This window comes from Morus notabilis, unplaced genomic scaffold, assembly GCF_000414095.1.
Source record: "Morus notabilis unplaced genomic scaffold, ASM41409v2 Scaffold673, whole genome shotgun sequence".
Lineage (NCBI taxonomy): Eukaryota > Viridiplantae > Streptophyta > Magnoliopsida > Rosales > Moraceae > Morus > Morus notabilis.
In genome coordinates, this window is record NW_010357185.1 from 5,893 (window position 1) to 29,803 (window position 23,911).

At 35.0% G+C, this 23,911-nt stretch overlaps 2 protein-coding genes across 2 annotated transcripts in view; one reads left to right on the plus strand and one right to left on the minus strand.

The window, feature by feature from the left end:
- The first annotated feature begins 2,267 nt into the window (after nt 1–2,267).
- LOC112092131 (pathogen-related protein) lies at nt 2,268–6,059 on the plus strand. Its single transcript, XM_024167429.1, has 4 exons — nt 2,268–2,502; nt 2,664–2,796; nt 3,452–3,750; nt 5,853–6,059. Exons 1-4 carry the CDS (start codon nt 2,353–2,355, stop codon nt 6,009–6,011), a joined length of 741 nt encoding a protein of 246 aa, XP_024023197.1. The 5' UTR covers nt 2,268–2,352; the 3' UTR covers nt 6,012–6,059.
- A 6,023-nt stretch (nt 6,060–12,082) lies between these two features.
- The window catches only part of LOC21387419 (anaphase-promoting complex subunit 6), a 29,098-nt gene continuing 17,269 nt past the window's right edge, over nt 12,083–23,911 (minus strand). Inside the window, exon 16 of the mRNA XM_024167423.1 lies at nt 12,083–12,574. Coding sequence (XP_024023191.1) covers nt 12,470–12,574 — 105 coding nt within the window. The 3' untranslated portion in view covers nt 12,083–12,469. The remainder of the gene's footprint in view (nt 12,575–23,911) is intronic.

The following is a 23,911-nucleotide window of genomic DNA, read 5'->3' on the forward strand; positions in this document are numbered from 1 at the left end:
TCTAATTACTTCTTTATCCTTGAGTACCATTGGTTCTCTAATGGACAGTGATTCATAAAACACATTCATGAATCGGAGCTCCTACTGGTCCAAGTACCGAATCAACCCTCAAGAGAATTATTTATCTACTTCTTTCTTAAGAAGGAATGGATTTCATCTCGTGTAATAACATTCCCGGCTACCTACTTCATCATGTCTCCAAAATACAAGGAATAGGATTTAGGATTTCAGAATCTGTACCGAGTAAATCAAAAGACACAAATCTATAAATAGGAGTCTGTTAAGAACTCAAGATTAAGACCATCCTATATATGACCATCGGTAGACTCAATTAGAATTTCTATACTTAACGGAAATCATTAGAAATTCATATTGTGTCTGTGTCCATGTTCCACATAATCTCATTATGCGAAATACACTCATTCAATATCTCACCATATTAACAGTGCGGATAACACCGTTCCATTCTAAATGAGAATGACATGTATTAATAATGTTTTAATTAAAGATTCCAAACTTTAATTAAATTCATTATGAACATTGCTTTTTGATTATTATCCTTAAACATTATCCTCTCGTATATAACACTTATATACAATGTTTAAGGTTACATAAATAACCATGGAATTTTTATTGATATTCATAAAATATTCATAAATATATGCACATAAAATAATGAATAAACTATTTTATTAAATAAATAATAAATATCCTATTACATCTTATGCTTCTAGGACACCGTTCCCAACACTAAGAACATATAATTCAAGAGCAGACAAAGATCTCTCTTTTTTGTTTTGTTTTTTTTTCTCTCGTCTGTCTTGGTTTTTGCTTAAAACCAACATCCTTAAAATGCATAGCTCCTGAATCAAAAACAAAAATTAAAGAAACTATTTTGAGGTACTAGAAACATATCTCAAAGCCTCACATCAAGCTCCAGTATTACTAAATAAGTTTCACACTTGTAGTTCCCTTCTCGTGTGATAATCACAAATAATGGTTGGTACATTCCTTTTACAAGTTCTGAGATAAATAAACCATTATCCAGAAAATATTCAGCAACTCCTCAAACTTCTTGAACAAGAAGAAAATTGAGAAAGAGCAGCAATCCATCTTTGGAAAAGCTTAAAAGAAACAAAAATATCCATTTTCTCTCTCATCGATTTCTCTTTCCCCACTTTTCTCGGCAACCAAACAAACCACAGAGAGTTAAAAAAGAAAAAAGGAGTTTTTTTTTTTTTTGGTTACCATGGGGAAAGTGTTGCTGGTGGAGGAGATGAGCATGCAACTTGGAAGGAATTAAACCTAGGATTCAAGTGCTTACCGAGTTGGAGCCTACAGAGGAGTGAGTTTGATCTGCTCCGAGATTCCCCAAATGCAAAGACTGTTGTCCCTGAGTCAGGTGCCGGCGACGACAATGGAAGGGGAAGTAGATTTCACGTTGCCACAGGAAAGCACTACGCCGAGACTCTTTCCTTCTACATCGAGCTAGGATTGTTGTCCAAGGAGGTTGCCGAAGAGATTGATTTCTACCCCTGAATTTCTCCGTCTTGAACGGAGACCATGCGGCATAAGATGAGGGGTGAATTTTGGGGCTAGGGTTTCTATCTCAGATTGAGGGAAAGGCAGCAGAACTCAAAGGGAGCATTTGAGTTATGGGTATGGGGCGGAAAAGAAAGTGTGTAAATTGAAGCTTGAAGGAGTGAGTTATGGTCAAAAGGCAGCAGAACTTACAGGAATCTCTCTGTAGAAGCACGTGAAGTAGCAGATTCTGGCATGTTAGAGCGTTAGAGATGGACAAGCACGCAATGGTCAATATTAGTCAGGAATCTTCACTGTAGAAATACACAGAAGTAACTCGAGTTGCAATGAGAAGATGAACTCAAAACAAGATAGGTAACTCGAATTTATTTTCGAGTTTCGTTTTGAGTTTTGACACGTCGAAGTGAACTTGGGCCAAGTTTCACTCTCGAGTGGGCCTTTCTCGAGTAAACAACCAAACAGCCCCTTAAACTAGCCTAATGGATAAGTTTCTTTATTATTATTATTTTTTTTGTTGCTTAATGGATAAATAATTGCTTTGTGGAAACATGGTAGCCTTCTCACACCTACATCAGACAAGCGTAAAGAAACGACCGGTACTAGATTCTCCCAAGAGAGCAATTTTAAAGCTTCATTTTTTGTCATAATTATGTACGTCTTTCTTTACGTCGCCACCCCATTTTATAAATTTATTATTTCCTTGTTCCTGTATATATCTTACTCCGTTATATATGATCTCATCAATTTTCCTATAAAAAGGCTCCAAGTAAGAGCTATCCTTTTTAAATCCTTCTGAGAGATTTCTAACACATGGCTAGTGCAGAAGCTTCAGTTAAGAGAGTAGGAGATAAGTACAGATCTTTCTTCGATGATGAAGAAAACACCAAAATTGAGTGGAGACATGGTGGTCCTCCCATCTATGATAGTGTTAACCAGCTTTTTGAGCAAGGAAGAACTAAGGTTCTCTATCTTTTTCACTTCTTATATCTAGAGAACAAGAAAATGGTTAATGTATAGTCTATGAAATGTGTACATATATATATATATATATAAATGTATGTATTGTTTTTCTATTTGTACACTGTGGATAATATTGGATTTGATCATTAATTTCGTTTCAGGAATGGCCAAAAGGATCCCTTGAAGAAATAGTACAAAATGCTATAAAGTCGTGGGAGATGGAGCTCTCCCACAAGACTCGCTTGCAAGACTTCAGGACCATCAACCCAGAAAAATTCAAGCTCTTTGTTAATGGTAAGCCTTTAATTTTAATGATGATCATCTGAGTATATAATAACATAATATTAGGACACACACACACACACACATATATATAGCATTTCTTCATTTCTCATCAATTCTACTCCAACTCTTAGTACCGAAAGGGACTTTCTCCCAATTAGTCTCTCTCACATTATGACACATCAAGAAACATCTAATTTCCTAACCAACTTGGTTCTTAAGATATATAGAAAATGAATTTATTAGTTGGAGAAAATTGCTGAAGCTTAATGGTTTTTTCCCATATATATATATATATATATATATATATAGATAACACAATAATTATCTATGAATTTATTAGTTGCTCTCAAAATTTAAGTCTGGGATCTCTCTCTTAACCCTCCCCATCCTTACCAAATAGACCCAGTTGGCGCTCGATGGGCATACTTCATGTGTATCTCTAATAGGCCTATATTAATATATAATTTAATCAAATTAAAATTGTGTGCCTATAAAGATAAAAACAAAAATTGCATTAATTTAGTTTGTCATGTCGGAATGCACCTAAAATTGTAGTCGATAATATTATAAATTTTTAGATATAAATTTATTTTTTTCTTATTTTTAGATGTAACTATTTTTTGGAAAAGAAAAAAAAAAACACGTGTGTGGATAATTCATACAGGAAGAGAAGGATTAACAGCAGAAGAAACACTGAGAATTGGAAGCTACAACGCCCTGCTGAAGAACTCTCTGCCGAAAGAGTTTCAATACTATAAAGCAGAAGAAGAAAGCTTTGAATCATCTCACGATTTATTTCGATCGGCTTTACCTCGTGGGTTTGCATGGGAAGTTGTGCATGTTTATTCAGGACCTCCATTGATTGCCTTCAAGTTCAGGCACTGGGGTTTCTTTGAAGGGCCTTTCAGAAGCCACGCTCCCACTGGAGAGCTCGTTCAGTTCTATGGCCTTGCAACTCTCAAGGTGGGTTTGTTTTAATTCTGTAGTAAGACAAGATATAGAAATTAAAAGTAGAGGACTATTTACTGAAGAAAAAAAATTAAAGATCGTGAGAATTCTTATTCTTGTATGAAAAAAGTATTTTAAACAGAGCTCGGGTTTAAACTGTTATATCTTTCCTAAAATTCGTTGTTTAGGGAGAGGAAAAAAAAAAAAAAAAAGAAAAAAACATCCGTTTGAAATTGATTGCTGATTTCTACAAATAAGTCATGGAGAAGTAGTCAACAAATATTTAATTATGCACCCTTTCTACGTATGCAAGTTTTGTCGGCCGTTTTGAAAAAGGTTAAGTCTCACTATATATACAGAGACAGTTTACTTTCTCCACGTCTCCTTTAAACTACAAAATTTTTACCATGCAATAATTATTCGTAACATTGACCTAAAACCAATTTTTTTTTTTGTTTTTTAGGAAATTACACAAAATAGCCCTTATAATTTTTTTTAAAATAGCACTTTCGCCCTTCTTATTATGTAAATGTTCAAAACACCCCCCATATTTATAAAAGGAAACCCAAAACATCATCTGAAGCAGTTAAATTTTTGAAAATGCCATGATTATCCTTTCCAATTTATATTAAATGTTATTTTAGATGTAATTTAACTCAAAGTTTAAATAATAATTTAAAAAAAAATGCTCAAATAGATATTCTAATCAAAGAAAATACTTCAACTATTTAAGAGTTTTCATTTTTAAGATTGATTTTATTTAATATTTTGGTTGAATAATGTTTTAAATTGTATAGTAAAGATTGGGAAGGATAAATTTGGTATTTAAAAAGTGTAATTGCTTCAGGTGGTGTTTTGGGTTTGTTTTTATAAATACAGTGGATGTTTTTGAGTATTTACATAATACAAGGGGTGAAAGTAATATTTTAACAACATACCAAGGGTATTTTTGGTATTACACTTTTTTCCCCTCAAATGGCCCAAAACCATCAGTATTGATGTAGAGTTGTAGTGACTTGTGAGTTGCCGGTCACATACTGTTTAAGATCTACATATCACATTCTTTTGAGTTGGATTGACTTTTGTGGTCAAAACAATAATAGAGGTTAGACTTTTGTGTTCCTCACAAAATATGGATAAACCAGCATTTCTATCTATTTTTGTAGTACCAAACTACCAATTAAGCATTAAATAGTAGAAATTCCTCGAAAAAGCATTGGAGTATAATTTACCACGATATAAAATTACAAAGAAATTATTTAGACAACCCCGTTTAGCAATGCAAAACCGAAGTAGAAGTTTGTTCTTTAGTATTGGTATTGTATTAGTAAAGGTCACACTAGCAAATAGTACTATAGATATCAAATGAGACATTCTCTAATACGCCAACATACAAATAAGTTAGGTTTTATATTCGTCAAATTTGTACAAAGTCTTGTAAAAATTAAAAACTACGTAAATTTAACGGTTAAAAAACATGATCTTTCGGTACGCGATGCGTACCAGAAAATCTCTCGCACTAAATTTATTATCTAACTTATTTATCAACTTCTGACATTAATTTTCACGTCATTTCCTGCACATAATATTTAAGTTACATTTGTTGTGCTGCAAATGCTTTGCCTATGCTTTTTTTTCCCTAGTAAAATGGGATACGCAGTCAAATTATTACGTTTGAAATTACTCAACAATACGCTGGGAAAATTGCATTGTAAATCCTTCCATTAAAGAAAAATAAAAAATAAAAAACTAAAACAAAACCGAAGAAAGGTTTAACATTTGATGAGGAAAAACACTATAATAAAAAAAAAAGTTAAATTTAAACTTTTATAAAAAAAATAATGTAATAAAAATTTAAATTGTAATTTAAATTAACAAAATGAACGAAATATTAGTGTATCAAAATACTTTGCTTTCAGACTTCTAACATACATTCTACTCATTGTTCGTCATTTGTTTGTACTTAAGGAATCGTGGCCGGTTATGCGCCCACATTAATAATTTTTGTTTTCCCTTAATAAGACTTCGTTTAAAAAGAAAATATCAGCTTCTTATCAATATGTCTTGAAATTTGTGCTGATCGATTTACATGCATGCACGTGAATGAATGAATATAGGTGGATGATTCATTGAGGGCTGAGGATGTGGAAGTTTATTATGACCCAGCGGAGCTATTTGCAGGGTTTTTGAAGGGACTACCAATCTCAGACTCTCACACTGCTAAAAGTCAAGACTCAGAAGCAGCTATTGCCTGCCCTTTCGCAGAACTCAAATGAAGTTCTTGTTATAATAATTATTACATAATTTTGGTATTCCTAAAGTGGTTTTTTTTTTTTTTTTTTTTTTTTTTTTTTTTAAAAAATTTCCCCTATCCTCTTTTTTTTATTTAAATTATTCCTAAAGTGGTTTTTTTTTTTTTTTTTTTTTTTTTTGTTTAAGAATTCCAGCTATCCTATTATATTTAATTAAGTTGCCAATTATTTTATTACATAATTTTGGTATTCCTAAAATGGTAAACTCTTTTTTTTTCTCCCTTAAACAAATGATTGTTTGTGTCTTTAGCAAAAAAGAAAGCGACTCTAAAGCTCAAATTTCGCTATCTTTATTTTCAAAACGAGACAATAAAATTAAATTATGCAAGCCGATTTTTCAGTGTAACTTATTCTAGCTACAAGCCAACAATCAGAATCAGAAGATAAAATCAAAATTCAAAACGAATAACAACACTTAAAAGATAAAAGGTGTGAAGTTTTATTACATGTTTATCTAATGTTCCATGACAAAACTTTTCACAAATTTTAGATACTAGCTATATATATTTTTAGAAAACGCAAAATAAATGAAAAATTGCCAACTTGAAGATGTCTTATTTTTTGACTATTGATGAAATTGATAATTTTACATTTCTTCTCCATTTTTGGTATGTGTTTTGTATTAGAAATTAGATATTTTAAGTACTTAAGTTTTATCTTAAAAGATCGACCTAGTTAAGACGTGGGTGGCATAATATCCCTTTAAGTACAAATTAGAATATAAAAGCAGGGGTGTTTAATTACAAATTAGAATATTGCTACACAATCGCATTCAAGTATTCGATTATAAACTAAATTATAACATAACATTCAAGTATTCGATAATAAACTAAATTAAAAGTCTTATGATATGTTTACCTGCGCACAATTAAAATGAGCATGAATCATGTTGGGTAGGATTCCAAGTAAAGAATCAGAGTCATAATAAATTGTTAACATAATAACAAGATTCGAAATCAGAGTCATTCTAAAGTCTAAATCTTATTCATGCATTTACTATGCCCAGAATCATAATGAACTAATATAAAAGTACTAATATACCCTTTAAGTTAATTTTATATTTTTAGTTAAAAATAAATTGTGTACTTATTATATTAAAATTAATCATGATTAAGATATTTAGTATAATAACAGGGTAATACAATAACAAATATAAATTGTACAATTATTTAAAATATACAAAAAAAATTGACAAAATTTAAATAAAATAAATAAAAATAAAAATAGTGTTCAAAAATAAAATATATTATTATTTATTAAACAAAATAAAGTACATATTTATTATATTAAAGTTAACAATACTTAGGCTAATATTATACTATTAGACAAATAAAATAATAAATATCGGTTGTAATTATTATTTTGCTACAGTAGAAAGCTCTCAGAAACAGTTACATCTAACTTTTTTGCTACAATAAAAAGCTCTCTCATAAAGTCACATCTCAACTCGAATTAAAAACTCGAACTAACGAACTGAACGAGCCCTTAATGTTAATATCAGGAATTGGAGTCCCAATCCTAAGGGGGGCATGGGATGGTTAATCTCATTCCTCAATTTTAAATTTGAGTGTGACCCACCAATCTTACTCTCATTTTAAAATTAAAAAAAAAAAAGTAAACATGTGATTGACTTCTCCACTCACATTTCTTGTGAATACTACATACATTATACGCAAAAAAGATGAAACAAGTTTTTACATTTATTTAAAAAAATCTGTATAATACGGATTGTAAAATGAAATTATTCATTGTGAATATTACATACATTATACGAATTAAAAGATAAAACAAGTTTTTACATTTATTTTAAAAAAAATTGTATATTTTATATTTGTGTAATATATATAATATAAATTCGTGGATTTTTTAAAAGGTGGTTCTATTCATATCCTTTTATAAATACTACATATATTATACGGATTAAAAGATGAAACAAGTTTTTACATTAATTTTTAAAACAATCTGTTATATTTTATATTTATGTAATATATATAATATGGATTCGTAGGTTTTTTAAGGATAGTTCTATTCACACTCCTTTTTCACTCTCTAAACTCCGTTCAAAGTACATACCCATCATAATTTTGAAAGGATTAAATAATTACTTTTTATACAGCCTTCTTTTTCGAACACTATCCCCAACTATTTTTAAAAAAATTATTAATTGTTAATCATTTTATTTTTCTTTTCACACCTATCATTTTATTTTAGTTTATTATTTTAATATTATAAAAAGATGAAACGAGATTTTAAATTTATTTTAAAAAATCTGTATAATACGGATTGTAAAATGTAATTATTCATTGTGAATATTACATACATGATACGGATTAAAAGATGAAACAAGTTTTTACATTTATTTTTAAAAAAAAAAACTGTATATTTTATATTTGTGTAATATATATAATACAAATTCGTGAATTTTTTAAGAGGTGGTTCTATTCACACCCTTTTGTGAATACTACATATATTATACGGATTAAAAGATGAAACAAGTTTTTACATTTATTTTTAAAAGAATCTGCTATATTTTATATTTATGTAATATATAATACGAATTCGTGGATTTTTTAAGGAGTAGTTCTATTCACACCCATTTTCACTCTCCACACTTTATTTTAAGTACACACCCATCATAATTTTAAAAGGATTAAATAATTACTTTTTACACGGCCTTATTATTCGAACAATATCCCTAACTATTTTTATAATATTATAAATTGTTGATCATTTTATTTTTCTTTTTATACCTATCATTTTATTTTAGTTTATTATTTTAATATTATAATTTCTTTATCTCTATATCTTTTTTAGAGTTTTTGGAATGAAACATTTTTTCATACGTAATTATAATTACATTTTTTAACAATAAATAACACAAATATGAGATAATTATTATATGAATTATGGTGTTGATAAAAAAGACAAAATGGAAGAAATGAATTCAAAAGAGCATAAAAAAAACAAAAAAAAAAAAAGAACAACGCATTTTAAGAAAAAACAATTCAACTTTATAAAAAAAATGGAATGATTAGCCATTGAAAAGCAAAATCGTACAACAAATAGAAAGAAAATTAAACTCATCTTCATCCAATTTTCCGGAGTAGTCATCAAAAGATGTGATCTTTTCAAAATAGTAATAGTTTATAATTTGAGATATAAAAATGTGCGTGTGTTCATAGGAAAAAAACTATATAATAAGTTTCCTTTTTATATAATAGTAATAGTTTACTTAATTGTTTTTTTTTTTTTTTTTTTGTCATTAGAAATTTTAATTCGAAGAGGCTATGAAGAGTAGAAAGAAGTATGTAAACAGAAATACTGTTTTCAAATTGAGAGATAGTCAATTCATAATTCTCATGGATTCGGTGAATATTGCTACATAATCAAACGCAGACCAACCGTGCTAGACATGCACACGTAGTCATATGCAAATGATGTGTTGGTAAAATTTGTGTCTTAAACCCTTGAAAAGAAAATATTAAAGTTAGTACATAAGCTATTTTTCTTGAAGGGAAGAATGAAATTAAAAAGTAAAATGACATTACTTCAAAAAAAAAAAAAGTAAAATGACATTCGGCCAGCTTGAGTACATTTTTTTTCTCGCTTTGTATTTGTTAAAATTTTTTTTTTTTTTTTTTTTACATATATCATTACAAACTTTTGTTTGCTTTTTCTTTTTTTTTTTTCTTTTTTTCTAAATCCTACTTTATAAGTTCTCACAACGCATTTTGATTTTTTTTTTTTCGCGCTTTGCTTTTTTTCAAATAATTTTTAATTCTTTTTTCTCACTTTTCTTTTATTTAAATATTTTTTTTACATTTGTTCTTACTAAATTTTGTTTGCTTTTTTTCTTTTTTTTTATTTGCCAAATGTTACTTTACAGTTTAATCTTTTCACTGTATATTTTGATTTTTTTTCTCACTTTATTTATATTAAAACATTTTTTATATAAAAAACTGTATTCAAAACGCTGTTTGTCGTCACGAAATGGGTAATCGTCAACATCACACAGTGGGTTATCGTCGTCCTCTACAAACAATATCTTGGACGTAGTTTTTGAGATTATTTGGGTTGCTTCGAAGATCTGATGATGATGGGTTGCTATCATTTATTGAATATTGGGCATTTTCAAATTTTTACATTTTAAGGATCCATTTTATAAACCCTCCACGTCTGTTAATAATTAATTATGATATATCATTAATTGACTAAAAGATTATATTTTTAATTATAGTCAGTCTGATTTTGATCTATTATTGATATACTTTAATATGTAATTGATTAACTTTAAAAATAAAAAAAAATAAAAAATTATTAGGATAATTTAAAAAAGACAGACCAACCGCTCAAATAATAATTATAAATGCCACCCAGCTCAATCTTTCACGTCTAAATGTCTTGTGGTATTAATTGGACTTGTTCCCACGGATAGCTACGTGCTAATACTTATGTAACCATACATCAGTTCCAAAATGAAAAATAAATATAATAGAAACAAACAAACAAACTGGGTAATCGTCATCATCACGCAATGGGTTATCGTCGTCCTCTACAAACAATATCTTGGACGTAATTTTTGAGATTATTTGGGTTGCTTTGAAGATCTGATGATGATGGGTTGCTATCATTTATTGAATATTGGAGATTTTCAATTTTTTACATTTTAAGGATCCATTTCATAAACCTCCGATTTATATTTTTACATTAAGATTAACTGCGGTCTGTTAATAATTAATTATGATTTATCACTGATTGAGTAAAAGATTATATTTTTAACCATAGTCCATCACTAACTGATTTTGATCTATTAATTGATTGACTTTAATATGTAACTGATTAACTTTATAAATAAAAATAAAAATAAACTATTGGGATAATTTTGAAGAAGATGGATCAACCGCTCAAATAATGGTTATAAATGGCCACCCAACTCAATCTTCCACGTCTAAATGGCTCGAATGGGTTCGTCGGGTTCAAGTTCATTTCTTACACCTTTACTTTCTACGCATGCAATGCCGTTGAGAAAGGTTAAGTGTCACTATAAATGTTATTTACTATTATAGATGTATAAATATGTACAGAGACACAGTTTACTTTTTCCACATCACGGTTAAACTACAAAATTTTTACCCTGCAATAATTGTTCCTAACATTGACCTAAAACTAAATTTTTTTTTTTTGTAAAAGTACACAAAATACCCCTTATATTTTTTTAAAATACCACTTTCGCCCCTCTTATTATGCAAATGCTCAATACCTGTATTATATTTTGTCAAGTTTGCTTATTTATTCATTTTAATGTGATTGAGTAGATGTAACGTTTAAAAAACTGCCAATAAGAATGCTAATAAGAATGCCAATAAGAATACCTACCATAGAAGCTCTTAGACACATTAAATACTCAAGTTAATGAATCTTTTTTTCACATCACAGCTCAATTACTACAGAATTTTGACCTGCATTAACTATTCAGAGCATTGACCTAAAAACTGATTAATATTGATGTAGATTTGTAGTGACTTGTGAATTGGCGGCCAAACACGTTTTAAGATCTAAAGCACATTCTTTTGTGTTAAATTGACAAAGAATGAATTAGAGAGAGAACCACAAATAGAGGTTGGAGTTTTGTTTTCACTAGAAATTATGGATAAATCACCTCTTTGTTTGTGAATATGGATTAATCACCTTTTCTATCAAAGTTTGTTGTACCTATACCAATCAACCTTGAAAATGAAGCTCACACACACACACACACACACACACACACACATCACACATATAATCATAGAAACCTGTAATGATGTAATATTTTTAGCTCATAGAAACCTACACAAACTTGTATGAAAATGAAGCTCACACACACACACACACACAAACACAGATGCTCATTGTATGAAAATTTAGCTCTCCCGCAAGAAGTTAATTTATTCAAGCAAATAAGTTAATAACTACCTCAAATATACTTCAGAATGTTTAAAACTAAACACAAACTTGAGCTATAAAGTTGATATTTTTCGCTTCAAAACAATATCATCTCTTTCTTCTTCAATTACAAGGCCAAACAAAAGTTTAATATAAGCCGCTTCCTGCTTTGACCAGCTGAAGGGAAAGAGTGCACTCACGCAGTCATTCACGCATAATCCACTCACCATATTGAATCATTCACCAATTGCAAAAGTCAAATTGAGCACAGATTCTATGATGCATTGCTTAACTTGTGAAGCGGTCGAAATCGCAGGAATCAACAGTTGAATCAGGGTACAACCACATAATATTGCATAAATTTCTTTGGCTTGACACAACAATTATATTCATGACTAATCAATTGTACTAGTAAAGACAATTGTAATAATTAATACATAAACAATAAAAGAGAATTAACGAAACAAAAACATGCCCCATTAGAGGTAAACATCATTTCATCGGAATTCGACCTTGGGATCCACACCGCCACGGCATTCATCTACTAGAGCCGCACTTAACATTTCAGTGCAAAATTGATCATCTGGTTTTTGCCACAAAGCCTGAATAGGGACAATAGTAGAAGCAGATTTATGCCAGTTAGACATGAAATTAAAATAATAATAATTATCCACACAAAAAAATGCAAACAGAACCAGAGCAGACTTCAGAATTCAGATCATTGTCCATCAAATATATAGGATTTAGCACATTTTAAGTAAGCTAAGAAGCAAAGGGAAAAAAAAAACAAAAACAAAAACAAAAAAACAAAAAAAACCTACTAAACATAATTTGGCTTTGGGCATGAAGGCATTCTTTTTTTCTTTTTTACTCTTTAAAGGGACACAACGAGGAGGCTCCCCAACGTGCCAACGCTCGCCGAGGCATGGCCATGGCTTCATCACATAGCACGACGAGGATCAATTCATAGGGACAAGGGCTACCAAGCATACTGAGACTCCCCGACGTGCCAATGCTCGAAAGGCATGGCCATGGCTTCATCACGTAGGCACAACGAGGAGGATCCCCGACATGCCAACGCTCGCCAAGGCATGGCCATGGCTTCATCACGTAGGCACAACAAGGATCAATTCTTTGGGATAGGGGCTACTGAGCATACCGAGGCTCCCCGACGTGCCAACGCTCACCAAGGATGGCCATGGCTTCATCACGTAGGCACAACGAGGATCAATTCTTAGGGACAGAGGCTACCGAGCATACCGAGGCAACCCCACATGCCAACGCTCACCAAGGCATGGCCATGGCTTCATCACGTAGTGTGGAATTATGGTGTTGACTAGAGGATTTACAGCTGGAATATTGCAGCTTCACTAGTTTCCTTGTTTAGAGGATTTGGATAGTCTATTGCCCCATCCTTTTCTCTTGTAATTTATTCCCTGATTTGATTGATGATTTCTCTCCACAAATCAGGGATTATTTTTTGTTTTTTGTAAGATTTCTTGCCTAGAATTCTTGTATATATGTTCTTGCTCTTGTACTGGTTGAAACAGATCAATAACAAAAAGTTTTCCCATAAAAAACTTCATGGGATTAGAGCATTGCTCTGAATTCTTCAATCCGTGAATGACTAAGTACAGGATGGCCTCGGAAAAAGAAAGCTCCATCTCCAAGGTAACCTCCAGTCAGAAAGCTCCAATTCCAACAAATAGCAACAGCTCAGATAATGCGGTTCTAACCATAACAGGGCACAAACTGAATGGTCAGAATTATTTGCAATGGTCGCAGTCCTTTATGATGTTCGTGTGCGGAAGAGGCAAAGATGATTATCTCACAGGCGTTGCAACTCCACCTGCAGAGAAAGATCCAAAGCACAGGACTTGGAAATCAGAAAATAATATGGTCATGTCATGGCTGATCAATTCCATGACAAATGATATAGGAGAGAACTTTCTCCTGTACAAAACAGCCCGAGAAATATGGGAGGCAACAAAGAAACATACTTAGAGAAAACATTGCTGAAGCCTTTGAAATTGAAGGGATTCTTCACAACTTGCGCCAAGGCAACCTTCCAGTCACACAGTATTACAGCCTCTTAAGAAAATATTGGCAACAACTCGTCATGTTTGTATCAAACGAGTGGGATTGTCCAGGCAATGCAGAAAAATACAAGAAAATTGTTGAAAAGAAAAGAGTTTACAAGTTTCTACTTGGCCTCCATAAGAAATCAGAGGGAGGATATTAGGAACAAACCCTTACCTAATATTCGAGAAGCCTTTTCTACGTCTGCCATGAAGAGAGCTGCAAGAAGAATATGTTGGGGTCTCAAACCAACACACCAGCGACTGAGAGTTCTGCCCTTGCTGCCTGAGGAGCTCAGTCCACCTGGCACACCCGCTTTTAGTGGTGGTTGATTGCTTGTTGAAATACGCTCATTTTTGTCCCCTAGCACACCCGTTTTCTGCCAAACAAGTGGCTGCCATGTTTGTCTCAGATATCATCAAGCTCCATGGCATTCCACGGTCCATCATGAGCAATAGAGATGCGGAGTTTATGAGTGAGTTTTGGCGCGAACTATTCAAATTGCAAGGTACTAAGTTGTGTGCAAGTTTGGCATATCACCCAGAGTCCGATGGTAGTTAATCGTTGCTTAGAGACTTACTTGAGGTGTTTTGCGGGTGATAAGCCGCAACTTTGGTCCTCATTTCTTCCATGGGCAAAGTATTGGCTCAACACCACCTTTAATGCTTCGACCAAATTTACCCCCTTTTGCATAGTTTATGGCCGCGATCCTCCCGCACTTTTCCACTTTCATGACTCTCTGGGCACGGTGGCTATTGTGGCAGACCAGTTGGCCCTTCGCAATGAGATGTTAGATCTGTTGAAATCTCACCTTATGATGGCTCAATAGCGAATGAAGAAATTTCGGATAGCCATAGAAGGGAGTTGAGTTTTGAGGTGGGCGAGCTAGTTTTACTTAAGCTGCGGCCTTATCGTCTAAAATCGCTTGCTCGCCGCGTGAATGAGAAGCTAGCCCTGCATTTCTATGGGCCGTTAAAATTCTTGGACAGGATTGGGCTGGTGGCGTACTGCCTGCGTCTGCCCGACGATTCTCGCATCCACCCTGTTTTCCACGTTTCTCAATTGAAGCCACCCTGTTTTCCATGTTTCTCAATTGAAGCCTTTTAAGGGGGCCGTCTCTAAGGTGCAGCCTCTACCAGCACAGCTGTTTGAAGACTTGGAGTTGTGTGTCCAACCGGCGGAAGTGTTAGCAACTCATGTGGTGGTTGTAGGGAATCGCGAAGAACCGAAGGTGCTCATTAAATGGCAGGGCCTGCCTGATTAGGAGTCTACTTGGGAGCCAATGGCTGCTATCCGCTTGCAATTTCCCTCCTTCAACCCTGAGGACAAGGTTGTTCTCTGGGTGGGTAGGTAATGTTAGGCCACCGGTTACGTTGGTCTATTCTAGGAGGAAGGGCCATCGGGGGATTTTACAGGAAAATGGGGTTGGAAGTGGAAATATGAAAAAGGAGCGCTGAGGTGTCAAGTTGGTTACGAGTTTGTTAGCAGAGGAAATATTGAGGAAGTGGAGTAACGTGGGATAGGGTTGCTGTTGATTCGGAAAATACTATTTGTAGACCATTGGAAAGAAGGGGAACCTCGAATTATCCATTGTTCTTTGCTATTTTCTTGCTTCTCTATGAATGGAATTCCTCTCTTATGAGATATGTATGTGAGATAAATAAAAGGAGCTTGACCCATTTTCAAGTTATTTCCTCTGTGTCTATTGTTAATTTGTTAATCTGTGTTGGTACCTAACAAGTACCAGCCAGCCGACAATCAAGCAAGCAAAGCAAGACCTTGGTGTGACCATTGTAGAAAACCAAGTCATACTACGGAAACCTGTTGGAAAATCCATGGCAAACCAGCAGATTGGAAACCATCTTGACCTAAAAACGATAGAGAAGGGCGAGGCAAACATTTCTCATTCGAGGACTATCAAGCACCTTCAGAGCCCAACCCTTTCAGCAAGGAATAGATGGAAATCATGCAAAGGATGAACAATCAATCACAACAAAATTCAAGCACTTCCAACACTGTTGTTGCAACAGTGTCCCTTGCTCAAAAAGGTAATTTCCTCAAGTGACACATCTGCTCTTCATAAATATTAACCGTGTTCGGGCAATCATACTGTACAGATTGCAAATGGTTCTCTTTCTTAGATGGCCGGTACCAGTTAAGTTGTAATTTCAAAGGTCCTTGACTATGTACTTTTAGTTCCGAATCTGAATTGTAACCTATTATATGTTAGTAATCTTACTCAGGAGAAGAATTGTATAACTAAATTCTTACCAAACCATTGTGAATTTTAGGATTTGAATTCGGGTTAAACTTGGCAATGCTGAGATATGTTCGAGACTCTATCTACTCAACATTGCTAATAATCCTGAAGAACAACCTCAAAAGGCAAATGGTGACAAGCACTCTTTCTCTGTTTCTAGTTCCAATAAGCATAGTATTATCATGTTATGGCACTATCGTCTAGGTCATCCAAGTTTATGTACTTCAAAAAACTTTTTCCATCATTATTCAATAATAATTCAAAAGTATATCAGTGTGAAATTTGTCAATTATCAAAGCATGTTCGTAATTCTTTCTCAATTCCGTCGTACAAACCTTATCATCCCTTCTTTATGATTCATAGTGATGTTTAGGGACCTTCAAGGATAAAAAATGTGACGGGCACCGGATGGTTTGTTTCACTTGTGGTGATCTGATCACACTAGAATCACATTGATATTTCTTATGAAAGAAATATTAGAAGTGGGTCAAATTTTCAAAAATTTTACAATATGATTCAGGCTCAATTTCATGCAAAAATTCAAGTGCTAGGGTCTACTAATGCAAGAGAATATTTTGAGTCCATTTTGGGAGATTTTTTTTTCAAGGGAAGGAATTGTTCATTAGAGTTCATGCATTGATACTCCCTAACAGTACGAAATTGCTGAAAGGAAAAACCCACGTTCCAAAACACTTAGGGGGCGAGGCTATTCTTACTGCTGCATATCTAATCAATAGGATGCCTCCTCGTGTCTTATAATTTCAAACCCCGTGCCAGACACTCCTAAAATCCTACCCTAGTACTCGGCTGATGTCCACTCTTCCACCGAAAGTCTTTGGTTGCACCTCTTTTGTTCATATACATCAACACTGAAGCAAACTCAACCCCAAAGCAATAAAATGAGTATTTCTTGGGTACTCTCCAAACCAAAACGGTTACAAATGTTATTCTCCAATTACCATAAAATTTTACAACTCCATAGATGTCACATTTGTTGAACATCAGCCGTGCTGTCCCAAAGCTGATATTCAGGGGGAGAATTCTACAAAAGAATATCTGTTTTGGGAAACAGAAAACCTGTCTAGTACTCCAATGAAAAGTTCCCCCACCTACTGTTACTGTTTCTCCTCCCACCTTCCTGAGTGTTTCTCCTCCCATCTTCCCGACTTCTCCACAAGCCGATCCAAATATTCCACCTTCTGAAACTAATATTCTCAAGCAACCTCAAACACCACATTGTCCAATTCACACATCACCACCTCCAACTAATAGCGAGCTCATTGTTTACTCAAGGAGAAAGAAGCAATCTCAAGAAGATACAGAGCAACGAACACATCCTGAGCACAATCATGAAGCTTAACCAAGTCCAAAACTGAGTCCAATACCAAATGAGCCTACTCCAAGTAACCCTGAACCTACTCTTAGTGAGGTGAACAATGATGATTTACCGATTGCCAAGCAAAAAAAAGTGAGAGCTTGTACAAACCACCCATTTAACAGCTTTCACTTGTGTTTTGTGCCTTTACTACTAACCTCAGTAGCATTTAGATTCCTAACAACATTCATGAGGCGCTACAACATCCTAAGTGGAAGGCTGCCATTGAGGAAGAAATCCACGCCTTAGAGAAGACTGGAATGTGGGAGGTCACAGAATTGCCTAGAGGAAAAAGTCCAATCGAATGTAAATGGATTTTCACAATCAATTACAAGGCAGATGGAAGTGTGAACATGTACAAAGCTCGATTAGTTGCAAAAGGATTCACCAAGTCCTATGGGATCGACTACCAAGAAACTTTTGCCCATGTTGCCAAACTCAACACCATTCAAGTTTTACTTTTGCTGGCTGCTAACCTGGATTGGACCCTGCATCAATTGGACATTAAAAACGGCAAAAACAGCGATGACCAGAGCAAAGTATCTTTTTAGTCTCGGTTTTGGGTCTTTTGCTGACCAGCCTTGACATTCTCAGGTGCTGGTGCCTTTTCTGCAGTCATGGCTGGGTTGCTACCGCCACTAGCCAACATTGCCGAGCCATCAGTGTTCTTTGGTTCAAGCCTTATTTCTCTTCTACTCTCTTCTCCCGGAATGATTGCCACCACCTCATTGAAACATGGGACCTCTTGCTTTCCAAGAATCTGAATTCTCACCAAGTCAAACTCCGGATTGAGTCCAACGAGAAAATCATAAACTCTATCTTGCTCAATAAAGTCCTTGATAATTGCAACATCTTCGGGACACTTGGTTTTAATCACCCTATAATGATCAAGTTCTTGCCATAAGGCCTTCATTTGATTCGCATACTCAGTGACCGTTCTTTCTCCTTGTCTCGCAGCAATTGCCTTGGAGTATGTTTGTTGAATTGCATCCCATATATCTTTGGCGGTTGCCAAAAACATACATGTATCACTGATTTCTGGGGTCATAGAATTCCACAGCCATGTCATAATCATGGAATCCTCCTCATCCCATGCCTCAAACTTGGGATCCCCCGGTTTTGGTCCAGTCCCTAAGAGATGGCTGATTTTTCCTTTTCCTTTCAGCACTATTTGAACCAATTGTGACCACTTAAGGTAGTTTTTCCCATTCAGTCTATAGGCAGCCTGTATATTCTGTAGTTCTCCAACCTGCTGAGACCGTCCATTCTCTGTCTCATCCAGCAATGTTTCTGCAGTTGTTTCTGCCACTTCCGACATCTTCCAAAATAGTTTTGAGGGCAATTAAGGCCGGTCCTACACTGCAGACACCACCAACGATGAAGGCTGATTTGATTGAAGCAATTCCTGGCGGCAGCCCTGACAATTGAAAGCAACCTTCCCTTGAGACGGCGATCTAATGACTCCAGCGATGAAGGCCGAACAAGGAAACAATTTAGGCCGAACAAGGAGACGATTCTGGCAATGAAGGCCAAACAAGAGACCAATTCTGGCGATGAAGGCCGAAAATTAATCCCCAAAGATTCAAGCCCTAAGGCTCTGATACCATGTGGGAAAATAGGAGAAGAAAAATATTTCTTATTCACTGAATGAATTATACAACCGGCCCTCTTAGGTTTTATACACAAAAATAGAATCCCCTAGATTACACCTTATCCCATTATTCATGGGATATCAGGAAACTAACTGATTACCCTAATCCTAGGGATACAAAATATAAAATTCAAACTTTCCTAATATATCCTATTTACAAAATCAATAAGATTGCGTTTTCCACAATTATAAACAGGATGCCTACTAGAGTTCTAAACTCTGAAACACCTTTAAACGTTTTTCATAAGTTTTATCCTATGTCTAGGCTCTCATCGGCTTTGCCTTTAAAAATATTCGGTTGTACAAGTTTTGTTCATATTCATGATCAAAACCGAGGGAAACTTGATCCGCGAGCTAGAAGGTGTGTGTTTGTAAGGTATGCTCCAACTCAAAAAAGGTAAAAACTGTTATGAGCCAACCCCTAAAAAAATGTTTGTCACCATGGATGTAACGTTTTTGAGTTAAAACCGTCTTTTGAAACTCGTCTTCAGGGGGGAGAGAAATTGAAGATTCGGAGTGTTCAGAATATTTTCAATTTGAGAAAACACTTGATTTTCAAATACCTACACCTTTACACCAGCATATTGATTTTCATCCTGTAAATAATGAAGATGCTAGACCAACCTAAATGCCATCTCATGATCATAATCCCTCAACGGATAAGGAAGAAACAGGTACAAAGACCATGGGGGTGATAACCTACTCAAAAGTCTACTCGAGGAGGAACACCACTTAAAAGAAAGAGTCCAACAATCTCATGCAAGGCCATGAGTCCACAAATCCTTCAAGTAACATTCCAAATGAATTTTTTCAACCTGTAACTGAGTCTATACAACCAGTCTAGCCTATTTTGAGTTCCAGTTCTGAGTCTACTAAGTCCACTGAAAATCTAAATGTCCCTATTGATGTCAGAAAGGGTGTTGCACTTGTACCAAGCATCCTTGTCCCATCATGTGTCATAATAATCTCTCACCCAGTTTCCGTGCTTTTACCTCACAAATATCGTATTTGGAGATTCTAAAAAATGTGCAAGATGCTCTAATGGTTCCCGAGTGGAAGGCAACGGTTTTGGACGAGACGAAAGCTCTTGAGGAGAATGAAACATGGGAGATGGTGGATTTACCTAAAGGAAAGACAACACTAGGATGCAAGTGGGTGTTCACAATTAACTATAGGTCGGATGGATCTCTGGAAAGATATAAAGCTCGATTGGTTGCCAAAGGGTTCACTCAAACCTACGGCATTGACTAAATGGAGACTTTTTGCACAAGTAGCAAACTTAAATACTATAAGAGTTCTTTTGTCACTTGCAGCAAATCTTGATTCGCCTCTACAACAGCTAGACGTAAGGAATGCTTTTTTTAATTGAGATTTGGAAGAAGAGGTGTACATGGATTCACCTCCAGGTTTCGAAAAGAGATATGGTTCAAAGGTATGCAACAGCAACAGCAACAACAACAAGCCTTAATCCCAACTCAATTGGGGTCAGCTATATGAATTTCACTTTTCCACGCAGCTCTGTTCGAAATAAAACTTTCCTTAAGGCCTAGATCTAGAATGTCTTTCCTAACTACTTCGGTCCACGTAATTCTTGGTCTCCCCCTCCCACTCCTAGTATTAGGTATAAGAATGTCCTCCCAAGCGCGAACTGGTGCTTCTAGCGGTTTACGTTGGACATGCCTATACCACCTCAAGCGGCCTTCGTGCACCTTATCTTCTATTGCTACTACACCTACTTTACTACGAATAACTTCATTCCTTACGCGATCCATTCTCGTATGGCCACTCATCCATCTTAATATACGCATTTCTGCCGCACTCATCTTAGATATATGTTGTCTCTTAATGGCCCAACATTCACTACCATATAACATAACTGGGCGGATTACAGTCCTATAGAACTTTCCTTTCAACTTAATAGGCATCTTGCCATCACAAAAAACTCCCGTAACATTCTTCCACTTAACCCACCCTGCCTTAATCCTATGTTGAATATCTTCTTCTATATCTTCTTCGTACTGCACTATAGACCCAATGTACCTAAACTTTCTAGAAGCCCCAATCTCTACACCATCTAAAGAAATTTCATCACTCTGATTACTTGAGTTACTAAACCTACAATGCATGTATTCAGTTTTCGTCTTACTTAACTTAAATCCCTTCATCTCGAAAGTCTGTCTCTACAGTTCTAACTTACGGTTAACTCATTCTCTGTGTTCATCAACTAAAACTATATCATCCGCAAAAAGCATACAACAAGGAACATTATCTTGAATTTCTCTTGCCAACTCATCCATCACAATGGTGAAAAGATAAGGACTAAGAGCAGAACCTTGATGAAGGCCAATCCGAATGGGGAACTCTGCCGTGTAGCCTCCAGCAATTCTCACACTCGTGACCACCCCATCGTACATGTCCTTAATTACCTTGATATACCTCACATGCACTCATCTCTTTTCTAGCACCCACCATAAAACTTCCCTCGGCACCCTATCATATGCCTAGTATAAATCTATAAAGACCATATGTAAGTCCGTCATGACTTCTCTGTACGTTTCCATCAGCATCCTAAGAAAAAAAATGGCTTTCGTGGTTGATCTGCCTAGCATGAAGCCAAATTGGTTACCTGAGATGGTAGTTGTGGCCCTTAATCTCCTTTCGATAACTCTCTCTCAAAGTTTCATAGTGTGGCTTATTAACTTTATGCCCCTATAAAGTCGTGGCCCTTAATCTCCTTTCGACAACCATCTGAGATGGTAGTTATAGCCCTTAATGGTTCAAAGGTATGCAAGCTAAAAAAATCCTTGTACAGATGAAAATAGTCATTGAGGGCCTAGTTCGAAAAATTCACTCAATCAGTAAAACGACAAGGGTACATCCAGGGACAAGCCGATCATCCATGTTTATAAAGCATTCCTGTGATGGGAAAATAGTTGTTGATAGTGTATGTGGATGATATCATTCTAACTGGGAATGATCTGGTGGAGATGAACCAGCTAAAGAAGTGCCTCTCATCAGAGTTCTCTAGATGAAGGATTTGGGGTCTCTGAGATACTTTCTTGGAATGAAATTGCTCGATCGAAGAAGGGAATAGTCGTCTCACAAAGGAAATATGTCCTTGATCTCCTCAAGAAAACTAGAATGAGAGGTTGTAGACCAGCAAACACTCCAGTTGATCCAAATCAAAAGCTTGGAGATAGCAAGGAGATCCAGTGGATACATCTCGGTACCAAAAACTAGTAGAAAAATTGATTTACTTATCACATACACGGCCTGACATTGCATTTAGCGTGAGCATAGTAAGTCAATTTATGCATTCCCCTTATGAGAAGCATCTTGAGACTGTGTATAGGATCTTAAGGTACTTAAAAAGCACACTAGGCAAGGGCTTATTCTTCTAGAAAACTGCACAACAGAATATTGAGGCCTATACTAATGCAGATTGGGCCGGCTTGTCATAGACAAGAGATCCACTTCAGGGTATTGCACGTACGTGTGGGGCAACTTGGTTACTTGGAGAAGCAAAAAGCAAAACATGGTGGCATGAAGCAGCGCAGAGGTAGAGTATAAAGCTATGGCTTAAGGATTCAGTGAGATGTTGTGGCTTAAAAGGATACTAGAGGAGCCCAAGATGCCAGTAAACATGCCTATGAAATTGTACTGCGAGAACAAGGCAGCAATCAGCATTGCACACAACCCGGTGCAACATGACAGAACGAAACACATTGAGGTTGATACACTTTATAAAGGAGAAGATTGATGCTGGAGCTATTGTTTGCCTTTTGTTCCAACCACGCAACAAATAGCTGATATACTCACAAAGGGATTGTTCAGACCAAATTTTGAGTTCTCCATCAACAAGTTGGGCATGATAGATATCTATCCACCAACTTGAGGGTGGTGTCGAAGATTTAGGAAAAGCCTAGAAGTTAGGAAGTTTTTATTTTAAATAAAATTCGAATTTGAATTCAATTTGAATTCACTGATTCGGAGATTAGGATAAGATTGTTAGTATGTTTCTTTTGATTTGATTCGGTGTAGTTAGGATTCCTATTTTCCAGCTAGATTGGAGGTGAAGTTGTTAACCGATCTCTGCTATATATTCATGTATTTTTCATTTATTAAAATAATAAGAAGAACGATTATTTTCTTCTCGAAACTTACAGCTTTCCTCAATGGTGATTTGGAAGAAGTATATATGGAGATTCCTTCAGGTCTTGAGACAAAGGCAACCATGAATAAAGTTTGCAGGCTCAGAAAATCCTTATATGGGCTCAAACAGTCCCCGCGTGCATGGTCCGAGAGATTCACTAGGGTTGTTAAAAGGTATGGGTACTCTCAGTGTCAGACTAATCATACCTTGTTTGTTAAACATTCATCGGAGGGAAAAATAGCTATCATCATTGTTTATGTTGACGACATTATCTTGACTGGAAATCATGAAGAAGAAAAAGGAAGACTCAAAGGTTTACTGGCTAAAGAGTTTGAAATCCAAGATCTGGAAAATCTCAAGTATTTTCTTAGGATGGAGGTCGCTACATCAAAGAAAGGCATTTCTGTCTCTCAATGAAAGT

Excerpts from the sequence above, each read along its gene's own strand:
- LOC112092131 (XM_024167429.1), top strand. The coding sequence starts at position 2,353 with ATGGCTAGTGCAGAAGCTTCAGTTAAGAGAGTAGGAGATAAGTACAGA. Across the intron at positions 2,797-3,451 it reads ATTCAAGCTCTTTGTTAATG|GAAGAGAAGGATTAACAGCA; the intron begins GTAAGCCTTTAA and ends TAATTCATACAG. Across the intron at positions 3,751-5,852 it reads ATGGCCTTGCAACTCTCAAG|GTGGATGATTCATTGAGGGC; the intron begins GTGGGTTTGTTT and ends GAATGAATATAG.